This window comes from Coregonus lavaretus (assembly GCF_964263955.1).
Source record: "Coregonus lavaretus genome assembly, chromosome: 34".
Classification (NCBI taxonomy): domain Eukaryota; kingdom Metazoa; phylum Chordata; class Actinopteri; order Salmoniformes; family Salmonidae; genus Coregonus; species Coregonus lavaretus.
Genome location: NC_140021.1, coordinates 13,553,255 through 13,576,400, shown reverse-complemented (window position 1 = coordinate 13,576,400; position 23,146 = coordinate 13,553,255). Strand labels below are relative to the sequence as shown.

The 23,146-nt window shown below is 43.6% G+C and overlaps 2 protein-coding genes across 5 annotated transcripts in view; both read left to right on the top strand.

The window, feature by feature from the left end:
• Window positions 1-3,799, top strand: part of LOC311109193 (RAB11-binding protein RELCH homolog) — a 33,551-nt gene extending 29,752 nt beyond the window's left edge. For all 4 annotated transcript variants that reach the window (XM_084152036.1, XM_084152035.1, XM_084152034.1 and 1 more), the window contains one exon: window positions 2,660-3,799. In XM_084152036.1, coding sequence (XP_084008162.1) covers window positions 2,660-2,780 — 121 coding nt within the window. In that variant the 3' untranslated portion in view covers window positions 2,781-3,799. The remainder of the gene's footprint in view (window positions 1-2,659) is intronic.
• Window positions 3,800-11,819: 8,020 nt separating this feature from the next.
• The window catches only part of LOC311108970 (tumor necrosis factor receptor superfamily member 11A-like), a 28,492-nt gene continuing 17,165 nt past the window's right edge, over window positions 11,820-23,146 (top strand). The window contains exon 1 of the mRNA XM_084151751.1: window positions 11,820-12,147. Within this exon, the coding sequence (XP_084007877.1) occupies window positions 12,073-12,147 (75 nt within the window). The 5' untranslated portion in view covers window positions 11,820-12,072. The remainder of the gene's footprint in view (window positions 12,148-23,146) is intronic.

Sequence of the window (23,146 nt, the reverse complement as noted above, 5' to 3'; positions counted from 1 at the left end):
AAAGACAAAATTATGTACTCACTAACTGTAAGTCGCTCTGGATAAGAGTGTCTGCTAAATGACTAAAATGTCAAATGTAATATAACCCATATATACACTCAGTGGACAGTTTATTAGGTACACCACCCCGTTCACAAAAATGGTCACGTGGCTTGTTACAGTGGGGGAAAAAAGTATTTAGTCAGCCACCAATTGTGCAAGTTCTCCCACTTAAAAAGATGAGAGAGGCCTGTAATTTTTTTGTTGGCAATGAAACAGGTCAAACGTTTTCTGTAAGTCTTCACAAGGTTTTCACACACTGTTGCTGGTATTTTGGCCCATTCCTCCATGCAGATCTCCTCTAGAGCAGTGATGTTTTGGGGCTGTCGCTGGGCAACACGGACTTTCAACTCCCTCTAAAGATTTTCTATGGGGTTGAGATCTGGAGACTGGCTAGGCCACTCCAGGACCTTGAAATGCTTCTTACGAAGCCACTCCTTCGTTGCCCGGGCGGTGTGTTTGGGATCATTGTCATGCTGAAAGACCCAGCCACGTTTCATCTTCAATGCCCTTGCTGATGGAAGGAGGTTTTCACTCAAATTCTCACGTTACATGGCCCCATTCATTCTTTCCTTTACACGGATCAGTCGTCCTGGTCCCTTTGCAGAAAAACAGCCCCAAAGCATGATGTTTCCACCCCCATGCTTCACAGTAGGTATGGTGTTCTTTGGATGCAACTCCGCATTCTTTGTCCTCCAAACACAACGAGTTGAGTTTTTACCAAAAAGTTCTATTTTGGTTTCATCTGACCATATGACATTCTCCCAATCCTCTTCTGGATCATCCAAATGCACTCTAGCAAACTTCAGACGGGCCTGGACATGTACTGGCTTAAGCAGGGGGACACGTCTGGCACTGCAGGATTTGAGTCCCTGGCGACGTAGTGTGTTACTGATGGTAGGCTTTGTTACTTTGGTCCCAGCTCTCTGCAGGTCATTCACTAGGTCCCCCCGTGTGGTTCTGGGATTTTTGCTCACCGTTCTTGTGATCATTTTGACCCCACGGGGTGAGATCTTGCGTGGAGCCCCAGATCGAGGGAGATTATCAGTGGTCTTGTATGTCTTCCATTTCCTAATAATTGCTCCCACAGTTGATTTCTTCAAACCAAGCTGCTTACCTATTGCAGATTCAGTCTTCCCAGCCTGGTGCAGGTCTACAATTTTGTTTCTGGTGTCATTTGACAGCTCTTTGGTCTTGGCCATAGTGGAGTTTGGAGTGTGACTGTTTGAGGTTGTGGACAGGTGTCTTTTATACTGATAACAAGTTCAAACAGGTGCCATTAATACAGGTAACGAGTGGAGGACAGAAGAGCCTCTTAAAGAAGAAGTTACAGGTCTGTGAGAGCCAGAAATCTTGCTTGTTTGTAGGTGACCAAATACTTATTTTCCACCATAATTTGCAAATAAATTCATAAAAAATCCTACAATGTGATTTTCTGGAGAAAAAAATTCTCAATTTGTCTGTCATAGTTGACGTGTACCTATGATGAAAATTACAGGCCTCTCTCATCTTTTTAAGTGGGAGAACTTGCACAATTGGTGGCTGACTAAATACTTTTTTCCCCCACTGTATATAAAGCACGCAGACAGGCATCGAGGCATTCCGTTACTGTTCTATTGAACATTAGAATGGGCAAAATGAGTGACCTAAGCGTCGGTGCCAGCCGCACCGGTTCCAGTATCTCAGAAACGGCCGGCCTCCTGGGCTTTTCACGCACGACAGTGTCTAGGATTTACAGGTATGGTACAACAAACAAAAAACATCCAGTCAGTGGCAGTCCTGTGGGCGAAAACAGCTCATTGATGAGAGAGGTCAAAGGAGAATGGCAAGAATCGTGCAAGCTAACAGGTGGGCCACAAACAGACAAATAACGGTGCAGTACAACAGTGGTGTGCAGAACGGCATCTCGTAACGCATAACTTGTGGGCCCTTGTGAAGGATGGGCTATTGCAGCAGACTACCACACAGGGTTCCACTCCTATCAGCTAAAAACAAGAAGAAGCAGCTCCAGTGGGCACACGATCGCCAACACTGGACAATTGAGGAGTGGAAAAACATTGCCTGGTCTGACGAATCCCGGGTGCGTCATGCTGATGGCAGAGTCAGGATTTGGCGTAAGCAGCATGAGTCCATGGCCCCATCCTGCCTGGTGTCAACAGTACAGGCTGGTGTCGGTGGTGTAATGGTGTGGGGAATGTTTTCCTGGCACACGTCAGATCCCTTGATACCAATTGAGCAACGTTTTGAAGGCCACAGCGTATCTGAACATAGAATCCATGCCCTGAAGAATTCAGGCTGTTCTGGAGGCAAAGGGGTTCCAACCCGGTACTAGATAGGTGTACATAATAAACTGGCCACTGAGTGTAAATAGCTCCCTGTGTGAGGATGATGCTATGTCTAACCTCCTTTAATACATGTACACATTTACATTTTAGTGATTTAACAGACACTCTTATCCAGAACTACTTACTTAGTGCATTCATCTCAAGATAGCTAGGTGGGACAACCATATATCACAGTAGTAAGTACATTTTCCCTCAAAGTAGTTATCAGCAAAGTCAGTGCTAGTAGGAAAAGTCATGCTGGCCAACATGTGTTCATTGTGTTTCTGTTCCTGTAGCTCTGTGTCCATTGCTGCCAGTCTGGTTGGTGAAGACGCTAAAACCAAGTTCCTGAGTAAGATGGGTCAGCTGACCACGTCCGGTGCCATGCTGGCCAACGTCTTCCAGAGAAAGAAATGATCTATCCTTCCGCCGGCTGCCTGGGGCCCAGTGCACTACATATCCCATCAGCCTCCAGTGTCTGGGAGCACCGGCCCAGCCACCAGTGATAGGCCAGGTCAGGGTCTCTGTTCGAATACCTTCTAAATGCATCCTTCACTCCTCCCTGACTTGAAAGGGGAGAGCTATCTGGCTGAACCCTAGGAAGGGAGGGTGCGCTTTGAAGTATTCAATCAGGGCCAGGGTGTATATCAATACTCTGAAGTGACTTCCTCCGCTCGTCTCAAGGAGAGAAGACGAGATGAGTAGAGGAAGTCATTATAGACTATTGAGATGCACCCAACTGGGTTTGATTTAGAATTTTTGCTTGCGCCATGTCGGCACCAAAAGCTTTATGAATGTTGCAGTCCAGTCTAGTTAGAATGTTAGTGGCGTTCTATGTCAGAATGTGATTGTTCCGGAACCTTTTGGTGTCAACATGGAGAGGACTAGCTTACTAACTGACGTCTGTATGTTCATGGCTCTGGGGAATCGCCTACTTGAAGTCAAAATCGCCTGCCTTTATTTCGTTGTTGTTTTGATAGTCTCTATTTTATAACTTATTTATGTCTTAAGACTTTATTGGTCCAAAGAAATGTGCACATCACTTTATGATTATCTTCTCTTTATTCTGTGTATGTTGATGCAGAGTCGTCTTATTATATATGATGTACATGATCATCACTATTCATTGGCTTTGTTTGTTTCTGTTGGAAATGTCAAGATGAAGAGAACACTGATTCCCTCTCTCGATTCCTTCCTCCCTTCCTTCCTTCCCTGTCTCGTTCTGCCTCTGCGTGTTGGTTCTTATCTAAAGTGGCTGTTCTGATTTGGGTTTTGTTCTTTTCTCTTTGGATATGCTCTACAAGTAAATAACTGTATGATACACTGAAATGAAAAGGACTGTACCCATATTATTATGTACATTTGAAATTGGTGTCATGAAATAATAAAAGACGAAAGAAACAATTGTGTACTCATATACAGTGCATTCGGAAAGTATTCGGACCCCTTGACTTTTTCCACATTTTGTTACGTTACAGACTTATTCTAAAACGTTACAGACTTATTCTAAAAATCCCTCAACAATCTACACACAATACCCAGTAACAGATTTTTAGAAATGTTTGCAAATGTATTAAAAATAAAAAAACAGATATCACATTTACTTAAGTATTCAGACCCTTGACTCAGTACTTGAGTATTCGCTTGGGTATGACGCTACAAGCTTGGCACACCTGTATTTGGGGAGTTTCTCCCATTCTTCTCTGCAGATCCTCTCAAGCTCTGTCAGGTTGGATGGGGAGCGTTGCTGCACAGCTATTTTCAGGTCTCTCCAGAGATGTTCGATTGGGTTCGAGTCAGGGCTCTGGCTGGGCCACTCAAGGACATTCAGAGACTTGTCCCGGAGCCACTCCTGCGTTGTCTTGGCTGTGTGCTTAGGGTCGTTGTCCTCTTGGAAGGTGAACCTTCACCCCAGTCTGAGGTCCTGAGCACTCTGGAGCAGGTTTCCATCAAGGATCTCTCTGTACTTTGCTCCGTTCATCTTTCCCTCGATCCTGACTAGTCTACCAGTCACTGCCACCAGTCACTGCCACCACCATTCTTCACTGTAGGGATGGTGCCAGGTGTCCTCCAGACGTGACGCTTGGCATTCAGGCCAAAGAGTTCAATCTTGATTTCATCAGACCAGAGAATCTTGTTTCTCATGGTCTGAGTCCTTTAGGTGCCTTTTGGCTTCATGTGCCTTTTACTAAGGAGTGGCTTCCGTCTGGCCACTCTACCATAAAGGCCTGATTGGTGGAGTGCTGCAGAGATGGTTGTCCTTCTGGAAGGTTCTCCCATCTCCACAGAGGAACTCTGGAGCTCTGTCAGAGTGACCATCGGGTTCTTGGTCACCTCCCTGACCAAGGCCCTTCTCCCCTGATTGCTCAGTTTAGCCAGGCGGCCAGCTCTACGAAGAGTCTTGGTGGTTCCAAACTTCTTCCATTTAATAATGATGGAGGCCACGGTGTTCTTGAGGACCTTCAATGCTGCAGACATTTTTTGGTACCCTTCCCCAGATCTGTGCCTCGACACAATCCTGTCTCGGAGCTCTACGGACAATTACTTTGACCCCATGGCTTGGTTTTTGCTCTGACATGCACTGTCAACTGTGAGGCCTTATATAGATAGATGTGTGCCTTTCCAAATCATGTCCAATCAATTTAATTTACCACAGGTGGACTCCAAGTTGTAGACACATCTCAAGGATGATAAATGGAAACAGGATGCACCTGAGCTCAATTTCGAGTCTCATAGCAAAGGGTCTGAATACTTATGTAAATAAGGTATTTATATTTAATACATTTGCAAAAAATTCTAAAAATCTGTTTTCGCTTTGTCACTATGCTGTATTGTGTGTGTGTGTAGATTATTTAGGGGAAATACATATTTTATCGATTTTAGATAAGGCTGTAACGTAACAAAATGTGGAAAAAGTCAAGGGGTCTGAATACTTTCTACATGTACTGTGTACACCTGCCTCTGATGGTTATTGTGCGTGTGTGTAAAAACATCCACCATTGCCATACAATGCACAGCTCAAAGTTTCAGCAGGTGTTCAGAGTAGTAAAACTAAGCCGTTGGTAAATATACAGAATCCCCCCTCATCTGTCACACACCCACACACACACACACACACAGCCACTACTACTATAACTTCAAAGAGCGTTATGTCCCTTTGTCTGTCCAGGATTCCAAAGTTCAGTAGATGGGACAGACAGAGTTGCTGGCCTGTAGACTGGGTCAGAGCCATTACAAAGTCCTAGCTTGGGTATACAGTGTACTGTAGGGAGTGATGTGTGACGCTACGCCCTGTTCTGTCAATATATCACCCTGTCCCCACCCCTCCACAAAGAACAGAATTTGCATATTCACTTTAATATTTAACATTGTTACTGATTACTCACCAGGTTGACAAATAATGTATACATTTTAGGACCGTGTACTCTATGGGTAGGAATGGAACATAGTGGGAGCATGTTGGTATTTGTCAGCGTATAATAATAATACACTGAACAAAAATATAAATGCAACATGTAAAGTGTTGGTCCCATGTTTCATGAGATGAAATAAAAGATCCCAGAAATGTTCCATATGCACAAAAAGCTTATTTTCCTCAAATTTTGTGCACAAATTTGTTAGTGAGCATTTTATACTTTGTCAAGATAATCCATCCACCTGACAGGTGTGGCATATCAAGAAGCTGATTAAACAGCATGATCATTACACAGGTGCACCTTGTGCTGGGGATAATAAAAGGCCACTCAAAAATGTGCAGTTTTGTCATGCAACACAATGCCACAGATGTCTCAAGTTTTGAGGGAGCGTGCAATTGGCATGCTGACTGCAAGAATGTCTACCGGAGCTGTTGTCAGAGAATTTAATGTGAATTACTATAAGCCGCCTCCAACGTTGTTTTAGAGAATTTGGTAGTACGTGCAACCGGCCTCACAACCACAGACCGCATGTAACCCCAGCCCAGGACCTCCACATCTGGCTTCTTCACCTGCGGGATCGTCAGAGGTGGGGGAGTGGGGGTGCTGAGGAGTATTTCTGTCTGTAATAAAGCCTTCAGGTGGGTGGGCCTGGCTCCAAAGTGGGTGGGCCTATGCCCTCCCAGGCCCACCGATGGCTGCGCCCCTGCCTAGTCATGTGAAATCCATAGATTAGAGCCTAATGAATTTTTTTCAATTGACTGATTTCCTGATATGAATTGTAACTCAGCAAAATCTTTGAAATTGTTGCATGTTGCGTTTATATTTTTGTTCAGTATACATGGGATTTAAATAGCGCTTTTCAAAGACCCTAAGTCGCTTTACCATTGTAGAAATGAAAAGAAAAACAGGAGTCAAAACAAAACATCAGACTAAACAAAAACATGAATAAAGAGAGGGGTGGGCTCAAATAATGGAGAGAGTTTGATTTATCAGTGTATGGGGAGGGTTGGGATTTGGATACGAACCCTGTTTAGGGTAAAGGGCGGGATCGGGGTTAGGATACGAACCTGGTGTAGGGTAAGTGTTTGCGTTAGGTGCTGCTCAGTATGGTGAAGAGAGGAGTTTCTTTGTAGTGTATTTCTTTGCGTGTGTGTGTGAGAAAGAGAGAGTGTGTGGGTGATTTGCATGAGAGTTTAGCAATGTTTGCAGTGTGTCAGAAGAGGCTTTTAAGCCCAACTTTGGTGAATGATGACTTTCTTGGGGCCCTGTGTTTGTGGAAAGGGCCTCAATCGGGACTTCTTAGTCATACGACTGACTTTGGGCGAGTGTGTGCTGTGGTGACTCAGAAAATCATGTCTGTTTCCAAAGCAAGCAGCAGAAATGGTCTTCAAGTCTCAACCATGGGAACATGGTGCCTCTACTCTGCAGTTGTTACTGCTCTCCAGTGTGGCTGTGTGTGTGTGTGTGTGTGTGTGTGTGTGTGTGTGTGTGTGCCAGTGACACGACTGCAAACAGGATACGGAAGGAACCCTTTGAGCCGAGTCCAGTGCTGTGGTCACTTTTATGGCAGAAAACACACACACACACATTCAGTGTGTGGCAGACCACTAGAGAGCTTATTAATGGAATCCTTCCCAGACCTTTCCTCCTTTTCTGGTTGTCCGTGTTTTACTATCCCTTTATGAGTGGGTTGCCTGTAGAAGAAATTAGGGTGGGCGCAGGCTTATTTCTTGAACATGCATGACCAATGAATTATTTGCTTTTGCCTTTTGGGCAATGTTTAGCCTTGAACACACACACAGCCAGATGGCTCTGTGGCTTTAGCCATGTTTGGTGTCAGAGGCTAAATTGAAGCGTTGAACTGTTAGCGATATGTTCAGAGTTTAATGTTCAGAGTTTAAGTTGAGGCATTTCATTGCTACACTAGTCAGTTCCAGCTCCTAATTGCCCCTCTGCTAACTGTAGGGAGGCTCGCCACAAATATGCCTTGCTCAGCGGGAGCTTACGGGAATGGCTAGGGAGAGAGAGAGAGAGAGTGAGGGAGGAGGAGAGACAGAGAGAGGGGGGAGCAGAGTGAAAGACTTACATTGGCTCTAACTGAGAAAATAATACGTTATAATACATACATTTTAAACATGTACTTTTTTTTTAACTCTCATTATAAAGCTCTCATTAATGAAAGAGAGAAACTTTAGTGGCATAGAAAGACTGAGAACTTACATAAAAGTGTAGGCTCTATAACAGGAACAAGAGCAACAAATCATAATGTGTTTTCAAACATACACTGAACCAAAATATAAACGCAACATGCAACAATTTCAAAGATTTTACTGAGTTACAGTTCATATAAGGAAATCAGTAAATTGAAATAAATGCATTAATCTATGGATTTCACAACTGAAAATACAGATATGCATCTGTTGGTCACAGATACCTTAAAAACCAGTCAGTATCTGATATGACCAACATTTGCCTCATGCAGTGCGACACATCTCCTTCGCATAGAGTTGATCAGGCTGTTGATTGTGGCCTGTGGAATGTTGTCCCACTCCTCTTCAATGGCTGTGCGAAGTTGCTGGATATTGGCGGGAACTGGAACACGCTGTCGTTCACGTCGATTCAGAGCATCCCAAACATGCTCAATGGGTGACATGTCTGGTGAGTATGCAGGCCATGGAAGAACTGGGACATTTTCAGCTTCCAGCAATTGTGCACAGATCATTGCGACATGGGGCTGTGCATTATCATGTTGAAACATGCGGTAATAGCGATGGATGAATGGCACAACAATGGGCCTCAGGATCTTGTCACGGTATCTCTGTGCATTCAAATTGCCATCGATAAAATGCAATTGTGATCGTTGTCCGTAGTTTATGCCTGCCCATACCATAACCCCACTGGTCTCAGACAATCCTGCTGGTGAAGAAGCCAGATGTAGAGGTCCTGGGCTAGCATGGTTACACGTGGTCTGCAGTTGTGAGGCCGCTTGGACGTAATGCCAAATTCTCTAAAATGACGTTGGAGGCGGCTTATGGTAGAGAATTGTGTTGTGTGACAATACTGGACATTTTAGAGTGGCATTTTATTGTCCCCATCACAAGGTGCACCTTTGTAATGATCATGCTGTTTAATCAGCTTATTGATATGCCACACCTGTCAGGTGGATGGATTATCTTGGCAAAGGAGATGAAAACAAATTTGTGGAAAAAAATTGAGATAAATAAGGTTTTTGTGTGTATGGAAAATTTCTGGGATCTTTTATTTCAGCTCATGAAACATGGGTCCAACACTTTTCATGTTGCGTTTATATTTTTGTTCAGTATACATATACACTACCAGTCAAAAGTTTGGACACACCTACTCATTCAATGGATTTTCTTTATTTTTACTATTTTTTTACATTGTAGAATAATAGTGAAGACATCAAAACTATGAAATAACACATATGGAATCATATAGTAACCAAAAAAGTGTTAAACAAATCAACCAGCTTCATGAGGTAGGCACCTGGAATGCATTTCAATTAACAGGTGTGCCTTCTTAAAAGTTAATTTGTGGAATTTCTTTCCTTCTTAATGCGTTTGAGCCAATCAGTTGTGTTGTGATAAGGTAGGGGGGGTATACAGAAGATAGCCCTATTTGGTAAAAGACCAACTCCATATTATGGCAAGAACAGCTCAAATAAGCAAAGAGAAACGACAGTCCATCATTACTTTAAGACATGAAGGTCAGTCAATCTGGAAAATTTCAAGAACTTTGAAAGTTTCTTCAAGTGCAGTCGCAAAAACCATCAAGCGCTATGATGAAACTGGCTCTCATGAGGACCGCCACAGGAATGGAAGACCCAGAGTTTCCTCTGCTGCAGAGGATAAGTTCATTAGAGTTACCAGCCTCAGAAATTGCAGCCCAAATAAATTATTCACAGAGTTCAAGTAACAGACACATCTCAACATCAACTGTTCAGAGGGGACTGTGTGAATCAGGCCTTCATGGTCAAATTGCTGCAAAGAAACCACTACTAAAGGACACCAATAAGAAGAAGAGACCTGCTTGGGCCAAGAAACACGAGCAATGGACATTAGACCGGTGGAAATGTGTCCTTTGGTCTGGTGTCCAAATTTGAGATTTTTGGTTCCAACTGCCGTGTCTTTGTGAGACGCGGTGTGGGTGAACGGATGATCTCTGCATGTGTAGTTCCCACCGTAAAGCATGGAGGAGGAGGTGTTATGGTGTGGGGGTGCTTTGCTGGTGACACGGTCTGTGTTTAATTTAGAATTCAAGGCACACTTAACCAGCATGGCTACCACAGCATTCTGCAGCGATAAGCCATCCCATCTGGTTTGGGCTTAGTGGGACTATCATTTGTTTTTCAACAGGACAATGACCCAACACACCTCCAGGCTGTGTAAGGGCTATTTTACCAAGAAGGAGAGTGATGGAGTGCTACATCAGATTACCTGGCCTCCACAATCCCCTGACCTCAACCCAATTGAGATGGTTTGGGATGAGTTGGACCGCAGCGTAAAGGAAAAGCAGCCAACAAGTGCTCAGCATATGTGGGAACTCCTTCAAGACTGTTGGAAAAGCATTCCAGGAGAAGCTGGTTGAGAGAATGCCAAGAGTGTGCAAAGCTGTCATCAAGGCAAAGGGTGGCTATTTGAAGAATCTCAAATATAAAATATATTTTGATTTGTTTAACACTTTTTTGGTTACTACATGATTCCATATGTGTTATTTCATAGTAAAAAATAAAGAAAAACCCTTGAATGAGTATGTGTGTCCAAACTTTTGACTGGTGCTGTATATCTGTTTATTCACTGTGTGTTTGGATGTACTGTACAATTTCAGATATGACGTCACCGATGCAACACATCTCTGCTTCTTTGCATCATCGTTATCAGAAGCAAAATGTATGGTCTCTGTCACAGCTGAGGTGGTGAGCAGAGCTCTAGACTTAGCTCCAGTAGGTTCCGTTGTGTCACGGAAACCTGCAATGACAGAATTAGAACTCCAAAAATACCTGTCTGTTCTGTGTTCCTGGAACATGGAGTTCTATCAAGTTCCAGAGAATGCCTCCAGGAAATATTATCCCGCTCTCTCTCACCTAGTAAAAAAATAAGAAAAAATAAAGAAAACAAGAGCGTAAAGCCTCTGAATTTGCATGTGAGGTTATGCTTGTCCCTGGCAAGGGAGAGGAGAGAGTGGCGCAGAGCTGAGAAAAGGTGAAGAAAGCCTTCCTTCTAAAATAAAGTGACGGTTATGCAAATATTAAATTACACCTGAGGGCTTAGAATGGATGCAGGAGGAAGGGAGGGAAGAGGGGTAGGCAGGGGGAGCAAGGTAGAGAGGATAGATGAGGCTGTTACAGAGGATCCCCAAATACCACTCACCCATTTTGTTACATATAAGATACCAGCCAGCGTAGAAGGCAGGAGAGAGACAAGGGGAGCAGTAGCTGCCTAGTGGTGGCTATTCAGCAGCCTGATGGTCTGGGGGTAGAAGCTATTGGCCAGTCTCACAGTCTGACTAGGATCCTACAATGGCAATGAATATATTACAACATTCCTCACAGAATGTCATGTCAGTTTAAGACAGTAGAGAGGAAGAGACAAACTAGATTTAAACAATTATGTTCATTTAAATGGATAATATGGGTTCATTTACACTGTGAAACAACATTAGGGCCTACTTTAGGTGTGAGACTCACATTTACAGTATGTCTGAGGCAATCGACACCCACACACACATTATGTCTGAGGCAATCCAACACACACACACACTGATTATTTTCTTCAATGGCATGGGAGGAGTTTAGACTATGGGAGAATCTCAATTGTATACTCCTCGCGTCCTCTCTCCTTGTCTCCTCAAAACCCATTGGAGGAGAAGGTCAGAGAGGCGGGACATCTGGCTTTCTCATCCAATGGGTTTTGAGAAGGAGACGACGCGAGAGGACACGGTGAGAATGCAATTGAGATTGTCCCCAGCTCGCTCTCCCCTAGTCCTAGTAAATTTACTGTGTTTCCACCAGAGGCTGCTCACTCAAGAACGCGTGGGTGACACTAGAAGAGAGCAGAGCGTGCATTACCGGGCATGCGAAGCGAGAATGCCAGACTGGTTTGGAGGCGCCACACTGTATCCCCAAAGATCCCTATAATTACCGACAAAAACAGATATCCCTATAATTACCGACAAAAACCGTACCGGTTACTTTGATATCGACAATATCGATAATCCTAAATCTGTACAAGACAATTGGATTTCTTCTCTGATTTGTGTCTCTAGCAGGAGAGATGAGAGTTAACTTCCCTACCAGTTGGATATTTCAAGGCTGGGTCACCCATCTGGTTCTCACTCTGTGCGCACAGGTAAGTCATAGGCTACTCAAAAACTCATCGCATACATAAAAAAAAGTGCTGTATATAGATACTAGTTTTATTTAGTTGATGTATAGAGTTTTCTCTAGATCTAGAATAGGCCTTCATCTAGCCATTGTTATTGCTCTGGAGGAGTTGGAAGAAAAAATACATTAAAAGATTAGTTTATGCTTGAGCATCAAGTGGAAACATTTATGTTTGGGTCGTATCCATGCGCCCCCCGCCCTCTACCGGTACGGTAAACCACAGAAGCCGCGCTAGGCTTGATGCAGCTGGATGCACTCTTGCTGGCCTTAAGGTTGTTTTTACCGGACGTTCCCGTTTCGGCTCCAATATGTTGTGGGGGTGTTGTTTTGTTACAGTGTAAGTCAGGATCATGTGTCTGGGATTTAGGACGTTTTCTCTTCCGTCTTTCTCCCCATCCTACGGGTTTGTGTTGCAACTGTCTGAGGAATAGGCTGCATGTCAGATATTCCATTGAGAAATGCAGGACCTACAGTTGCCTTCAAGTAAATTGGCACCTTTGCACTTACCCCATTCATAGACGGCTACCTACCTTTAGGACCTATTGATGATAGTATCGTCTGGCCTGCGAAGTTTTGTTAAAAGCCCCGACGCTTGTTCTAAACGTACGGTTTTGGAAACAAAAGGAACGTATCTTTCATATCAGCCAGAAATAATTTTCCAAAAACAAAAGCTTAAATTACTACACACCTGTATAGGGTTAAGGTTCCCACATGGCCATATTCCCATGTTGCAGCGCTTGTTTGGTGAAAGAGGGAAGAGAGAGTGGACTACCTGTACTAATTAGCTAGGACTATCTGCGTTTCCAAACACCTGTGAGTAAGTCGGACACGCCACAAAAGTGTTGTCACTGAAAAATACTGTTGGCTGAAATTGTGTTACAACAGTGTACAGTAAGTGTGTATTTAGTATTTGTGGAATTATTTTGATCTGATGTGAAGGTAAAGGGCTTTATGTTTCTAGAACCTTACCACAATTGAGAATCGATTCAAGTTTAGATGGAGAATTTGGCTGTTTTGGCTGCCAGAGCCAATTCGCCTCTAAACAAAACATGTAAGGTTATTGGACAATAAGGAGTAACTTTAGGCTCCTTTAGTGCAGTTGTACACCAAACGTTTTTTGTAAATGTCAGTCTATTTGGCCTCAACTGTATACCATTTTTAAGTCACTGAGTTGTACATGTCCATCTTTTTAATGGCAAAGCTCTTGTTGTTACCAAAACATACATTTCTTGTCATATTTTCTCTTGTACTGACTCTCTTCTAATGAGAGATAATTTGTCAGTCTTTTATGCAATACCAAACACTAGTATTCATTCAGTCATTTATGTTTTGTCTACTGTGCAGGCAAACGATAAGTGTCTACAATATCTAAACGATAAGTGTCTACAGTACTAACTAGACCAGCCCAGGTGTTGCCTCATTCTCACTCCTGTAGGACAAGTCTTAACCTGACAGAGTGACAGACGAAGAAACCAACCAAGTTATGGACTGTGATACACATGGCTTCTATTTTGGGAGAAAATACATTCTTTAAAACGAAAATATATTGTAGAACCTAGATATAGGCCTATATATAGTATAGGCTGTTTTTAACCTTCAGCCTTATGACAGGTTTAAATGAGTTCCCCAGCCAGCCGTTCCGCACACTAAAATCACAATGTTTCCATTCCTTTAACCATTTATATACAATAATTATAACCGTACATGATTTAATGAAAAGCATTAAACATACACATTGTTTCACATTCTTTAATAACAGACTCATAAACACAGTCACGCAATAGGGTACCGCTTGCTTCACAGTTTCCCGGGTGTTTCACAGCTTCCCCCGCGAAAACGTGACTTAATGGAGCCTCGCGCGTACTAAAGAGTAGTGGACGAAGGAGTTCGCTTCTGCTGTAGCGTTCGTGGTAAAATATAACGCGTTGTGGTGGTGCTTCGATGACAGACAGACAGTCTACCACTGCCCACGTCCAGAGGCAGACAATACTTTAGATGGAGATCTGTATATAAAGGGCTGTAAACCATTGTTACATTTGTTAACCATTAGTAAACTGTTTGTAAGTCGTTACATATCATTTATATCACTTGTTAAGTAACATGAATGGACATGATATTATCATGCAATAATTCACAAAGTACCTAGATTTTAGTCTCTAGTCTACAAAGACCCAAGTGTTAAATCCTTAATGTGAGGGAAGTTGTTCTTGGCCAGATGTCAGAGCTTGGGGTGGCAGTTATGCAAATCTGAGAAAGTCTGGAATATATCTCATGTCAGAGGAGATGATGGGGATCAGGGATCACATCTCTCTCTCTCTCTATCTATCTATCTCTCTCTCTCTCTCTCTATCTCTGTCATCTGATCAAAACAAATAAAGATAGTATTCTACAGGTGCTACTGGTTGTGAGAACTGTCAGACACTCTTTCTCTAGTCCGCTATCTCGCTCACTCACTCATTCACACATGCACACTCAGTCAGTCACTCATCTCTCTCTTTCTCTCCCGCTCTCTCTTCCCCTCTCTCTCTCTTCCTCTCTATTTCTCTATTTTATTCTCTCGCTACCTCTCTCTCTGAATTCAATTCAATTCAAAGGGCTTTATTGGCATGGGAAACATATGTTTACATTGCCAAATCAGTGAAATAGATAATAAACAAAAGTGAAATAAACAATAAAAAATGAAAAGTAAACATTAAACTCACAACATTTTCAAAGGAATAGAGACATTTCAAATGTCATATTATGGCTATGTACAGTGTTGTAACGATGTGCAAATAGTTGAAGTACAAAAGGGAAAATAAATAAACATAAATATGGTTGCCCTTTTCTTGTGACAACAGGTCACAAATCTTGCTGCTGTGATGGCACACTGTGGTATTTCACCTAATAGATATACGAGTTTATCAAAATTGGATTTGTTTTCGAATTCTTTGTGGGTCTGTGTAATCTGAGGGAAATCTGAGTCTCTAATATGGTCATACATTTGGCAGGAGGTTAGCACCTCGTTTTGTGGGCAGTGTGCACATAGCCTGTCTTTTCTTGCGATCCAGGTCTCTCTATCACGCACTCTCTCTTCCTTTCTCTCTCTCTCTCTCTCTCTCTCTCTCTCTCTCTCTCTCTCTCTCCCCCTCTCTCTTTCTCTCTATCTCTCTCTCTTCTCTTTAAGCTTTCGATGGTTCACAGCACACACAAAAACAGTTTGGGAACCACTGTTTGTAACAGAACTGACTGTAGTTGCACTCTCAGATCAAGTTAGAATGGATGGAGGTTAGAGGAGCCTATGTTATATCCTGGCCTTTCTCTCTAGCCTGTAATCATTTAGGGTGGATCCAGCCATGCTCTTATATATTTAGTGAATTAAAACATATTGCAGCAACGTCTCATAATTATGGCCTGATGTTCGGAGGCAGTGGAAACAGAAATACGATTCCTAGCATTCTTTTGGTTTCCTGTCCCCTTTCGCCCAAATCTGTCACTGACCAATACTGTCTGTCAAGGTTGGGTGTCAATAGTCTCACCCTGCCTTCTTCCCTCACCTCCTTCCTTCATATCCTTCCCTCGTCTCTGAAACAATGATCCATCACAGTTATACAGTAAGGCAGCGTTTCTAAAACTCGGTCCTCGGGACCCCAAGGTTTTTGCCCTAACACTACACAGCTGTTTGAAATTATCAAAGGTTGATGATTAGCTGATCTGAATCAGCTGTGTAGTGCTAGGGCAAAAACCAAAACATGCACCCCTTGGGGTCCCGAGGACCGAGTTTGGGAAACCCTGCAGTATTAAAGGCCTATCTATATATGGCCCATCCAGGAATCAAACCCACAACTATAGTGTTTCCAGCATCATGCTGAGCCATCGGAACTTCTTCTTCTTCTTCTTCTTCTTCTTCTTCTTCTTCTTCTTCTTCTTCTTCTTCTTCTTCTTCTTCTTCTTCTTCTTCTTCTTCTTCTTCTTCTTCTTCTTCTTCTTCTTCTTCTTCTTCTTCTTCTTCTTCTTCTTCTTCTTCTTCTTCTTCTTCTTCTTCTTCTTCTTCTTCTTCTTCTTCGATGTATGGGAACTGTGTCCTTCTCCAACAGCTGTATGTTGATGCATGGCAGCATTGCTCTGATCTCAGTCAGCTTGTCTCCTCTAACACATGTTGATCATTATGACTGTGGTCACAACTATGAGTGGCATTCATCATTAAAAGCAAAACAATGACTGATGTGAGACACTGTGGAAGTAATTAAACACTGGTTGGGATCTCTGGCACTACAGACACACAGACTAAAACCATATCAGTGGGGTTTTTCAAAGGGTTGGTCGCAGAAAGCTGATTTGTTCTGAGTTGCAGCTTAAGACGTGGCCACAGACTTTGTTTTTGTTTACTTGGTGGGTCACAAGAAAAACTTGAATGAGAAAAGCTTTAGATGAGTTTCTGTAGTCTTTGACTGGGGGATGGGACAGGCATGGGGGAGAGGGGCACCGACAGCAGAGGGAGGGATGGAGAGGGGCAAGTGTTGTACCATGTGACAGTAAAGTAAATCTACTGTAAGATGCTTTAGGTTGGGGGCCAGTAATACTAGGCAGAAGCACTCTGTGCCTGTGGTGTTTGTGAAGGTTTATATAAATGGAGTATGAGATGTTTTTGTTAGTTCAATTCCTTCACAAAGAAACTGTTGGTTCGGCATATTTTCTCTCATAACACAATTATTCTGTAATTCAGCACACTGGCTGGCTGGGGGGTGGGGGGGGGGGGGTACATGCATATGTGTGTTTGTGGTGAGGGGTATTATATTAGCTTACCATTGCACCCCTGCCAACAGCAGTGGGTGGGTAGACCACAACACGATCAGTGTTCACAGCAGAGAGATACTCATAGACTCATGTTTTAAGTGTCCATTATACAGATGTAGGATCTAAATTTGAGCCAGTTTGCTACAGCAGGAAAATAATCCTGCAGCAACAGGAAATGTGAATTATTAGGTGAGTTATAATTAATGGCGATTTATGTAGTGGTTGATACATTTTTCATAAGGAAAAATCAAGTCTGAAATTTCTAAGTGGAAATTACAAACTTCAGAAGCCTTTTTAAACCTCAAATAAAGTGCATTCGGAAAGTATTCAGACCCCTTGACATTTTCCACGTTTTGTTACATTATAGCCATATTCTAAAATTGATTAAATTGTTTTTCCCCCTCATCAATCTACACACAATACCCCATAACGACAAAGCAAAAACAGGCTTTTAGAAATTTTAGCAAATGTATAAAAAATAAACAACTGAAATAATAAATTTACAGTGGCTTGCGAAAGTATTCACACCCCTTGACATTTTTCCTATTTTGTTGCCTTACAACCTGGAATTGATTTTTGGGGGGTTTGTATCATTTGATTTACAAAACATGCCTACCACTTTGAAGATGCAAAATATATTTTTTTGTGAAACAAACAAGAAATAAGACAAAAAAACACGGACTTTCAACTCCCTCCAAAGATTTTCTATGGGGTTGAGATCTGGAGACTGGCTAGGCCACTCCAGGACCTTGAAATGCTTCTTACGAAGCCACTCCTTCGTTGCCCGGGTGGTGTGTTTGGGATCATTGTCATGCTGAAAGACCCAGCCACGTTTCATACATGGCCCCATTCATTCTTTCCTTTACACGGATCAGTCGTCCTGGTCCCTTTGCAGAAAAACAGCCCCAAAGCATGATGTTTCCACCCCCATGCTACACAGTAGGTATGGTGTTCTTTGGATGCAACTCAGCATTCTTTGTCCTCCAAACACGACGAGTTGAGTTTTTACCAAAAAGTTCTATTTTGGTTTCATCTGACCATATGACATTCTCCCAATCCTCTTCTGGATCATCCAAATGCACTCTAGCAAACTTCAGACGGGCCTGGACATGTACTGGCTTAAGAAGGGGGACACGTCTGGCACTGCAGGATTTGAGTCCCTGGCGGCGTAGTGTGTTACTGATGGTAGGCTTTGTTACTTTGGTCCCAGCTCTCTGCAGGTCATTCACTAGGTCCCCCCGTGTGATTCTGGGATTTTTGCTCACTGTTCTTGTGATCATTTTGACCCCACGGGGTGAGATCTTGCGTGGAGCCCCGGATCGAGGGAGATTATCAGTAGTCTTGTATGTCTTCCATTTCCTAATAATTGCTCCCACAGTTGATTTCTTCAAACCAAGCTGCTTACCTATTGCAGATTCAGTCTTCCCAGCCTGGTGCAGGTCTACAATTTTGTTTCTGGTGTCCTTTGACAGCTCTTTGGTCTTGGTCATAGTGGAGCTTGGAGTGTGACTGTTTGAGGTTGTGGACAGGTGTCTTTTATACTGATAACAAGTTCAAACAGGTGCCATTAATACAGGTAACGAGTGGAGGACAGAGGAGCCTCTTAAAGAAGAAGTTACAGGTCTGTGAGAGCCAGAAATCTTGCTTGTTTGTAGGTGACCAAATACTTATTTTCCACCATAATTTGCAAATAAATTCATTAAAAATCCTACAATGTGATTTTCTGGATTTTTTTTCCTCAATTTGTCTGTCATAGTTGACGTGTACCTATGATGAAAATTACAGGCCTCTCTCATCTTTTTAAGTGGGAGAACTTGCACAATTGGTGGCTGACTAAATACTTTTTTCCCCACTGTACCTTCTTCCATATGTTTGGGGAGTCCCCCACATGCCTTTTGGCGAACACCAAACGTGTTTGCTTATTTTTTTCTTTAAGCAATGGCTTTTTTCTGGCCACTCTTCCGTAAAGCCCAGCTCTGTGGAGTGTACGGCTTAAAGTGGTCCTATGGACAGATACTCCAATCTCCACTGTGGAGCTTTGCAGCTCCTTCAGGGTTATCTTTGGTCTCTTTGTTGCCTCTCTGATTAATGCCCTCCTTGCCTGGTCCGTGAGTTTTGGTGGGAGGCCCTCTCTTGGCAGGTTTGTTGTGGTACCATATTCTTTCCATTTTTAAATAATGGATTTAATGGTGCCCCGTGGGATGTTCAAAGTTTCTGATATTTTTTTATAACCCAACCCTGATCTGTACTTCTCCACAACTTTGTTCCTGACCTGTTTGGAGAGCTCCTTGGTCTTAATGGTGCCGCTTGCTTAGTGGTGCCCCTTGCTTAGTGGTGTTGCAGAATCTGGGGCCTTTCAGAACAGGTATATATATACTGAGATCATGTGACAGATCATGTGACACTTAGATTGCACACAGGTGGACTTTATTTAACTAATTATGTGACTTCTGAAGGTAATTGGTTGCATCAGATCTTATTTAGGGGCTTCATAGCAAAGGGGGTGAATACATATGCACGCACCACTTTCCCGATATTTATTTGTTTGAATTTTTTGAAACAAGTTATTTTTTTCATTTTACTTCACCAATTTGGACTATTTTGTGTATGTCCATTACATGAAATCCAAATAAAAATCAATTTAAATTACAGGTTGTAATGCAACAAAATAGGAAAAACGTCAAGGGGGATGAATACTTTTGCAAGGCACTGTACATAGGTATTCAGACCCTTTACTCAGTACTTTGTTGAAGCACCTTTGGCAGCGATTACATTCTCGAGTCTTCTTGGGTATGACGCTACAAGCTTGGCACACATGTATTTGGGGAGTTTCTCCCATTCTTCTCTGCAGATCCTCTCGAGCTCTGTCAGGTTGGATGGGGAGCGTCGCTGCACAGCTATTTTTAGTTCTCTCCAGAGATGTTCGATCGGGTTCAAGTCTGGGCTCTGGCTGGGCCACTCAAGGACATTCAGAGACTTGTCCCGAAGCCACTCTTGCATTTTCTTGGCTGTGTGCTTAGGGTCGTTGTCCTGTTGGAAGGTGAACCTTCACCCCAGTTTGAAGTCATGAGTGCTCTGGAGCAGGTTTTCATCAAGGATCTCTCTGTACTTTGCTCATTCATCTTTCCCTCGATCCTGTCTCCCAGTCATTACCACTGAAAAACATCCCCACAGCATGATGCTGCCACCACCATGCTTCACCATAGGGATGGTGCCAGGTTTCCTCCAGACGTGACGCTTGGCATTCAATCAGAGTTCAATCTTGGTTTCATCAGACAAAATCATCTTGTTTCTCATGGTCTGAGAGTCCTTTAGGTGCCTTTTGGCAAGCTCCAAGCGGGCTGTCATGTGCCTTTTACTAAGGAGTGGCTTCCGTCTAGCCACTCTACCATAAAGGCCTGATTGGTGGAGTGCTGCAGAGATGGTTGTCCTTCTGGAAGGTTCTCCCATCTCCACAGAGAAACTCTGGAGCTCTGTCATAGTGACCATCGAGTTCTTGGTCACCTCCCTGACCTCCACCTCCCCGATTGTTCAGTTTGGCTGGGCGGCCAGCTCTAGGAAGAGTCTTGGTGGTTCCAAACTTCTTCCATTGAAGAATGATGGAGGCCACTGTGTTCTTGGGGACCTTCAATGCTGCAGACATTTTTTGGTAGCCTTCCCCAGATCTGTGCCTCGGCACAATCCTGTCTCGGAGCTCTACAGACAATTTCTTCGACCTCATGGCTTGGTTTTTGCTCTGACATGCACTGTCAACTGTGGGACCTTATATAGACAGGTGTATGCCTTTCCATATCACATCCAATCAATTGAATTTACCACAGGTGGACTCCAATGAAGTTGTAGAAACATCTCAAGGATGATCAGTGGATGCACCTGAGCAAAATTTAGAGTCTCATAGCAAAGGATCTGAATACTTATGTAAATAAGGTATTTCTGTTTTTTATTTTTAATAAATTAGCAAAAAAATATACAGTACCAGTCAAAAGTTTGGACACACCTACTCCTTCAAGGGTTTTTCTTTATTTTTACTATTTTTTACATTGTAGAATAATAGTGAAGGCATCAACACTATGAAATAACACATATGGAATCGTGTAGTAACCAAAAAAGTGTTAAACAAATCAAAATATATTTTATATTTGAGATTCTTCAAATAGCCACCCTTTGCCTTGATGACAGCTTTGCACACTCTTGGCATTCTCTCAACCAGCTTCTCCTGGAATGCTTTTCCAACGGTCTTGAAGGAGTTTCCACATATTCTGAGCACTTGTTGGCTGCTTTTCCTTCACTCTGCGGTCCGACTCATCCCAAACCATCTCAATTGGGTTGAGGTCGGGGGATTGTGGAGGCCAGGTAATCTGATGCAGCACTCCATCACTCTCCTTCTTGGTAAAATAGCCCTTACACAGCCTGGAAGTGTGTTGGGTCATTGTCCTGTTGAAAAACAAATGATAGTCCCACTTATCCCAAACCATGGCGTATCGCTGCAGAATGCTGTGGTAGCCATGCTGGTTAAGACAGTGTCACCAGCAAAGCACCCCCACACCATAACACCTCCTCCTCCATGCTTTACGGTGGGAACTACACATGTGGAGATCATCTGTTCACCCACACCGCGTCTCACAAAGACACAGTGGTTTGAACCAAAAATCGGCAATTTGGACACCAGACCAAAGGACACATTTCCACCGGTCTAATGTCTATTGCTCGTGTTTCGTGGCCCAAGCAGGTCTCTTCTTATTATTGGTGTCCTTTAGTAGTGGTTTCTTTGCAGCAATTAAACCAAGAAGGCCTGATTCACACAGTCCCCTCTGATCAGTTGATGTTGAGATGTGTATGTTACTTGAACTCTGTGAAGCAGTTATTTGGGCTGCTTTTTCTGAGGCTGGTAATTCTAATGAACTTATCCTCTGCAGCAGAGGTAACTCTGGGGCTTCCATTCCTCTGGCGGTCCTCATGAGAGCCAGTTTCATCATAGCGCTTGATGGTTTTTGCGACTGCACTTGAAGAAACTTTCAAAGTTCTTGAAATGTTCCTTATTGACTTCATGTCTTAAAGTAATGATGGACTGTCATTTCTCTTTGCTTATTTGAGGTGAGACCATGGCCGTTGTGGAACGGGTAGGGGTTGTAACTTCCCCCTGGGCAGGTGTCTAGGCGCCTTACACTGGGCGCACACCGAGCAGGAGGAAACATAAACCCTCACATCCTTCGCTAAAGTAGTCCACCAGTACTTCCCATTAAGGCAGTGCACTGTCCGACCAATACCCGGATGACCAGAGGAGGGTGACGTGTGAGCCCAGTATATCAAACGATCGCTAACCTCGAACGGCACGTACTTCCGACCCTCTGGACACTGTGGAGGAGTAGGATTGGAACGTAACGCCCGCTCGATTTCCGCATCAACCTCCCACACCACCAGTGCCACCAGACAAGACTCCGGGAGTATGGGAGTGGGCTCAATGGACCTCTCCTCTGTGTCATATAGTCGGGACAGGGCATCTGCCTTAGCGTTTTGGGACCCTGGTCTATAGGTGAGCTTAAATACAAAGCGGGAGAAAAACATAGCCCACCTTGCCTGGCGAGGGTTCAGCCTCCTCGCTGCCTGAATGTACTCCAGGTTACGATGGTCAGTCAGAATGAGAAAAGGGTGTTTAGCCCCCTCAAGCCAATGTCTCCACACCTTCAGGGCTTGAACCACAGCTAGCAGCTCCCTGTCCCCCACGTCATAATTGCGCTCCGCCGGACTGAGCTTCTTAGAATAGAAAGCACAGGGGCGGAGTTTAGGTGGCGTACCCGAGCGCTGAGACAGCACAGCGCCGATCCCAGCCTCGGAAGCGTCCACCTCCACCTGGAATGCCAAAGAGGGATCCGGATGCGCCAGCACCGGAGCCGAGGTAAACAGGTCCTTCAGACGTTTAAACGCCCTGTCCGCCTCAGCCGACCACTGCAGGCGCACCGGACCCCCCTTTAGCAGAGAGGTAATGGGAGCTGCTACCTGTCCAAAGCCCCTGATAAACCTCCGGTAGTAATTGGCAAAATCCAAGAAGCGCTGCACCTCCTTTACCGGTCAATCTCCATCTCTACCCCTGACGCGGACAACCAATGTCCCAGGAAGGAGATGGACTCCTGGAAGAACAGACATTTCTCCGCCTTCGCATACAGGTCATGCTCCAACAGTCTACCAAG